This window comes from Colobus angolensis, unplaced genomic scaffold (genome assembly GCF_000951035.1).
Source record: "Colobus angolensis palliatus isolate OR3802 unplaced genomic scaffold, Cang.pa_1.0 Scaffold90, whole genome shotgun sequence".
In the NCBI taxonomy this organism is placed as follows: domain Eukaryota; kingdom Metazoa; phylum Chordata; class Mammalia; order Primates; family Cercopithecidae; genus Colobus; species Colobus angolensis.
This window is the reverse complement of record NW_012122932.1, coordinates 1,794,458-1,801,463: the sequence shown is the minus strand read 5'-3', so window position 1 is coordinate 1,801,463 and position 7,006 is coordinate 1,794,458. Positions and strand designations below refer to the sequence as shown.

Sequence of the window (7,006 nt, the reverse complement as noted above, 5' to 3'; positions counted from 1 at the left end):
TATATTGACCCTTTAATCATTATGTATTTTTTTCCCTCTGGTAATATTTCTTGGCTTAAAGTCATTGTTATTAGTTGAACTGTATCAGATTTTTGTTTTAGTGTTAGCATGAATATACATGTGTGTGTATATATGTATTTATGACTATATAAACATACATATATACATACATATTTACACATACATATATAAACACACAAGCACACACTGTTTTTCAACCGTTCTGTTTTAGTTAAGGTGTATCTTAAAAGGAACATTCTGTTTGGTATTGTGGGACTATGGTTATTGATGTATGATGTGATAGAATTATAGATATTTTCTGTGTGCATATCTGAATTTCTATGAATAGTATTAATAAGTACATGTAAATGTTTAAAACTCACATAATTGGCCTTCAGAAGAGACAGGTTAAAAAAGTGAACCTAGTAGAATAACTTATTTTCCTTATATGTATACAATATTTAATATTAATGCTTCAGGCACTAAGAACTAAGGCATTAATGCTTCAGGACTAAGTCAGATTATTTATAAAAATGAATCCAGTTTTGGCATTTAATATGAAATGGAGTTCTTAAATTGAGATTGAGATGGATTTGTGGAAGTGCTGCTTAAGAATCATAAGATGAGATTTTACAAATATTCATAATTAGCTAAATCTACCTCAGCACTTCCCAAAATCTTAGACGCTCAAGAACGGAGTGAGTACTTTTAAAAGTCTTCTCAAATATTTCTGATACAGCCCTCCTTTTTCCTTGCTCTTCTCCCAATACATATTCACATTCAGAATCATTAGTAAGAAAAGAATAAGCTAATCATGAGAAGCTGAAAATGAAAATCTATTATGTATAGGATAATCATGAAATATACAAAAAGGAGAGTTTTAAGAGTAAAGGGGAGGACTATTAACAATCCCCTCAAGACAATTTTCGTAAACTTAGACCAGTGGTTCCCAACTACAGGCGATCTTGACAATGTCTGACATTTTTGATAGTCACAATTAGCAGAGTGTTACTGGCATCTAGCAAGCAGAGGCCAGGGATGCTGCTAAACATCCTCCAATGCACAGGACACCTCACATCAAAAAAAAACATCTGGCTCAAAATGTCACGGATGCTAAGACTGAGAAACCGTGCTTTAGACCAAGCAAATGAGCATATGCTCACTCTTAGTTATGGGTGGATAACAATACAATCATACTTTACTAAGCTTGGGGAGAATTCGATATCCTTACACAAACATCCATAGCGTTTCAAACTTACATGTGGTTTTTTCCTCAATAAAATTTCTTTCAAACTAACAACCGTAGTGCGAGTCAGGAGATTTTCACAAGGTCTCTGAAAGAACGACCTTTGGCGATAACCAGGCTTGGATTCAGGTCCTGGTCGCATTACTTAGTGACCGTGTGGTCTGGGTGAGCTCCTTTATCTCTGAGCGAATGGAGGTCATTCCAGGTGCAGGGATTGCAGCTGAGCACGGTGGAGTAACAGGTGAGGGCAGCGAAAGAAAATAAGGAGAGCAGGTCCTCTCGAGCATTTCCAAAACCAGTCTCTTCACTACTTTCCTTAAGACAGTAGATTGATAGGAGGTCATGAAGGCTGTGATGAAAAGCCATTAGAGAAAACTGAAAAGAAAGCAATCAGTCTGTTGAAGGATTGAAATGTCAGTGGTCAGTCCTGAGCCACATAGTGAAGCAGACAACACTGGCTGCAGAGGTGCTTTCACTCCCACCCCTTTACTCCCCTGCCCCCATGTCCCCCAAACATAAGACACAAATCTTCACTTATTTCTTCCCAGTTAAAACGCGTGCGGGAAACCGAAAAGCAATGTAAACCTCTCCTGGAAAGGAACAAGTGCCTCGCCAAGAGAAACGATGAACTGATGGTGTCCTTGCAGCGCATGGAAGAAAAACTAAAAGCCGTTACCAAGGAAAATTCAGAAATGGTGTGTATCACAGACTCTGCAAAACTGCAGCTTCCTTGATTATATTACCCTAATAACCTGACTTATTGCCATTTCTCAGCTTATTTTAAAAATGCAATGCTATTTGGATTTTTCCTTATGTAAGCAAGGAAGCCTTAACGAAGGAAGCAAGAGAAGGTTGCTGGCTCTGAGTTTTATGAGGTTTCTATATTTGCAAAACTGTAGGAGTGCTTCCAGGAATTTGCACGCCTTCCAAAAGCTCGGAAATGGATAAGGAAAGCTTTGACATAACTTAGCCACAGAAACCTTCCACGACTTCACTAACATGCTGTTTACAGACCTATACCCCAGGCACACTTGTCTTCTAAGATCGTGCATGATAGTTGGGAAATAGATACCATTACTTGTGTTATATATGGACAAGTGAAATGCTAATGTACTCCTTAATAGACTTTCAATACATCTATAGGGATCTTCAGATAATCCCCAATGATAATGACTTATTATTGCAGATAAAATGTGCTTGAGGATTTAGTTGGTGTGTGTGTATTCAGGCTGGGCAATTTCCAAATTTAGCTGGAGCCTCATAAACTTTCTACAGATATTTTATGTTAACAACCAAAGTTGGAGGTTTTTAACGTCTCCACCTGTACTTTCTTCTTTTCCTATCCAGAGAGAAAAAATAACATCTCATCCACCCCTGAAGAAATTAAAATCTCTGAACGACCTCGACCAAGCTAATGAAGAACAAGAAACAGAGTTTCTAAAACTTCAGGTCATTGAGCAACAGAACATAATTGATGAGCTCACAAGGGTACGTGTCAATCAATCTGTAAACCCTAAGTTGTTCCCAAGGACAAGTAGCCAACAAAATGTACACTGAAAGCAGTTAATTTTAGATTAACCCCAGAGGCCCAAGTTCATATGTTCAATATGTAATTTTGTTCTAGAGCCTTTATTCCAATATTTTATATTGTTCAACTGCTCTACACCTTTTACATTATAATCCTTCGTTAACTACTTTGGTAGCACAAATAATAACAGCAAAACACATTAAAAGAACTTTTAAATGCGTTGTTGTATAAGTTTGTAGGTAGGTTGGGTGTGTCTTGTAATTGCTTTCCAGTAGCAGGATCCTGAGGCTCAGAGATTTAATATGTTGTCTATGGGCCGGCGCGGTGGCTCAAGCCCCTCCCAGCACTTTGGGAGGCCGAGACAGGCGGATCACGAGGTCAGGAGATGGAGACCATCCTGGCTAACCCAGTGAAACCCCGTCTCTACTAAAAAAAATACCAAAAAAACTAGCCAGGCGATGTGGCGGGCGCCTGTAGTCCCAGTTACTCTGGAGGCTGAGGCAGGAGAATGGTGTAAACCTGGGAGGCGGAGCTTGCAGTGAGCCGAGATCGGACCACTGTACTCCAGCCTGGGTGGCAGCGAGACTCCGTCTCAAAAAAAAAAAAAAATTGTCTATGCTAACAACATCACATTTACATCTTGTTTCCCAGGTCTCAATTCAGTATCTAGCACATAGTTACAGTTTAAGAAATATTTATTGGATAAACAGCAACAAAATAATTACATAACAGAGCTAAAATTTCAGCCCAGATTTTCTGATCATTACTTCAGTACCTGCTGAGTGAGTAGAGCAGTTATTACTTCCGTCAGAGTTTGACTGAGTTATGTGTTACTAGTAAGGATGCACTGAGACCCCTAGATGCCTTTGGGTTTTCTTCTTTGCCTCTCCATGTTTGTTCTGTGAATGACATCATTGGTTGCTCTCACTTAAGGACCAAGTCTAGATCTAAAGACTTGAATAGCAAGGAGGGAGTTAGGCAATAGTCTCCAGAGTGGGGTGAGAAAAGTGATTCACTGCCACTGAGAGAAAGAAAGGTTATAGCTTCTGTTTATAATTACTTCTGATTCATCCTTTTAAAAATTTCTATGTTGACTATATGTTATAATGAATACACTAGATTAGGAGGGTAATTTAAATATATAATTGTATTAGGGTTCTCTAGAGGGACAGAACTAATAGGATAGATGTCTATATAATGGGGAGTTTATTAAGGAGTATTGGCACACACGATCGCAAGGTGAGGTCCCACAATAGGTCATCTGCAAGCTGAGGAGCAAGGAAGCCAGTCCAAGTCCGAAAGCTGAAGAACTTGGAGTCTAATGTTCCAGGGCAGGAAGAATCAGGAGAAAGATGTAGGCTGGGAGACTAAACCAGTCTAGTCTTTTCACGTGCTTCTGCCTGCTTTTATTCTGGCTGTGATGGCAGCTGATTAGATTGTGCCCACCCAGATTGAGGGTGAGTCTACCTTTCCCAGTCCACCGACTCAAATGTTAACCTCCTTTGGCAACACCCACATAGACACACCCGGGAACAATACTTTGTATCCTTCAATCCGATCAAATTGACACTCAGTATTAAGTGTCACAATAATATGTAAATTGTAAAAGTCTCATATATAGAGGCTGCAAAGGTGAAAAAATTAAAAAGCCTGAACACATCTGGCTTAAACCAGATTACTTACTAAGCGTGGTCTCCCTGTTTTCCCCATTTCATTTTCACATCCTAATAACTCATAAATTTTACAGATTCATGAGCCCAGGAATTTGCCTGGCTTTGAGTATCCTGAGATCAAGCTGTACATTTTTTTAATCGAATTTTGGGCTATTTAGGAATACTCATCAGACTTTCCAAAAGACACTCTATCTAGTTTAAATTTTTACAGTAAACACATGGAGTGCTTAGTGAATAAACCCCAGATTCCCAGGATATCTCCATTCACAGCAACAATAAATCATGAAATTGATCAATATTTCTAGGCATTCTTTGAGATTCCCAGAAAATTTTTTAAAAACTGAAAACGAAACAGAAACACTAAATGACTCCAACCCACTAGCGACTCTGTTCCCTGTCCTATTTTCAGGGACTGCAGGTGAGAACAAGGATCCAAAAATAGGCCAAAGACAGCTTTCTATGCATTTCAAATGAATAAATGAAAAGAATACAATTTTACTTTATTGTGAAATTATATATTTAACACAAATTTAAAGTAATTTTGGATCTAGGAGGACTAAAGTACAGAACTAAAGTACTGTACTAAAGTACTAAATGTACAGTACTGTACATTTCTTCGAAGTCTAAAAATGATTCTGTTGTAAATTTTAACCTGAAAGAGTTTGCTTTAATATGACTTTCTCTAAATGGAGATGCCCCTAGGTTTGATGTAGAAAGGATTACCTGACAAGTTGGAGAGTCATATTCAAGAAATGTACATGATAAGTACATGATAAGTAACTATTTTCATAGCTACTTGATGTTCAAGTATAAAACAAAGAATTCTGATTAGGAACACAGTACACTTTCTGATCATGAGGCTCCTTGTTCCACATAAATCATCAAGAATAGTTGTAGAAGGTTCTTATTTTGAATATATTTAAGTATCAATCCCAAAAGTTGCCAAAATTTAAAAAACAAAGGCTTATTCTATTCCAGATTTAATGCCTTTTGGGTAAAAACACTCTATCTTTGCAAAAAACTATAAAGAAACATCTACCAATTCTGGATCTGAAAAATATTTCAACTGTTTTCTAGGACCGAGAAAAGCTCATCCGTAGAAGAAAGCATAGAAGAAGTTCCAAGCCAATTAAGGTAATAAGAAATCGAAGTTATCAGGCATTTGCCACAAGCAGCCAGAGAGATGAGGCTTGGCATGGCATCTTCCTGCAAGGGTGTGACGAACCAGGTGTTCCCGAACTGTCGCAGCAAACCATGGGCTTTATTTGCTAGAAGAAAATCTTTTCTGTTGACATTTCTTCGAAGTCTAAAAATGATTCTGTTGTAAATTTTAACCTGAAAGGGTTTGCTTTAATATGACTTTCTGTAAATGGAGATGCCCCTAGGTTTGATGTAGAAAGGATTACCTGACGAGTTGGAGAATCATATTCAAGAAATGTACATGATTTTGATGTCTCCTACTGAATAATAGGAGATTCTGATGCCCAGTTTATGACAATTAATATATTTTTATTATTCATTCAGACAATATTATTGATAACAATGCTCCCAATCCACCAGTATCTCTATAGCCTCTTATAATCCACAAAGTTTTCTTATTCAGTTTGTCTATTTGATTTTTAATTTTGTTTTTTACCAAGTATACTGTTTGTTTTTAATGTGGACTTGGATGACAAGACTTAAGATTTGATCATCTCTATCACATAGATACCTGAGTTTTCAAAGTCCTTTGGTCATAGTTTAAATACAGGAAAGAGTAAACCACATTCACTCATCATGATATAAAATGTAATATAAAAGAGGCTTCTGTGTTTCTATGAAAAAAGCTAAATATTAATGAATTTTCTTAAGATGTCAGAAGTGAAATAATATGGGAGAAACACTTATTGGAACTATTGGGCTCGTGCCTAATGTTTTTATTTCAACAAAGAAGCATAGAGGATCCATGTCTTCTATATTCACTTACATGTATGCCAGTTGACAGTATTTTAACATTCAGCTTTCCCTACTGTTAGCTGTGTCAGTAAATATGTATTTTCCCTCCATGTAGAGGCCTGTTTTAGACCCTTTTATTGGCTATGATGAGGACTCTATGGATTCAGAGACATCATCCATGGCCTCATTTAGAACAGACAGAACACCAGCTACTCCTGATGATGACTTGGATGAAGTAAGCATTTCTACTTCTCTAGCCTTGGGTGATACTGTCACCAAATATTTTATTTAAGGGGGGAGAGAAAGCATTTCACTTTTCATCTCCTTTATATAAACAGCACAAAGTGGTCCCATAACAGTAACCAATTTTGAGGCCGTACTTTGTTATCTCTTGAAAAATAGCTTCACTTATAGCAGGTAAACCTTTTAGAAATTTCTCTCCAGTTCAGCTCTCTAATTGGAAGACTTCTTTCAAAATAAAAGTTACTTTCCAAAATTCTTTATCTAGGGAAGGTAGGAACCCAAGAGGCCTTAGCAGGCTTTTGGATGTGGTCTGAGAGACTGTTGAGTGAAGTGTGCTCTGTGGGCCACCCTCATCAGAATGATCTAGAGGCCTCAGTTACA

The 7,006-nt window shown here is 37.5% G+C and overlaps 1 protein-coding gene across 4 annotated transcripts in view; it reads left to right on the top strand.

Moving 5' to 3' along the window:
- JAKMIP2 (janus kinase and microtubule interacting protein 2) overlaps positions 1–7,006 on the top strand; it is a 195,731-nt gene that overhangs the window by 136,643 nt on the left and 52,082 nt on the right. For all 4 annotated transcript variants that reach the window (XM_011931503.1, XM_011931502.1, XM_011931501.1 and 1 more), the window contains 4 exons: positions 1,795–1,941; positions 2,594–2,734; positions 5,525–5,581; positions 6,498–6,617. In XM_011931503.1, the coding sequence (XP_011786893.1) occupies positions 1,795–1,941; positions 2,594–2,734; positions 5,525–5,581; positions 6,498–6,617 (465 nt within the window). The remainder of the gene's footprint in view (positions 1–1,794; positions 1,942–2,593; positions 2,735–5,524; positions 5,582–6,497; positions 6,618–7,006) is intronic.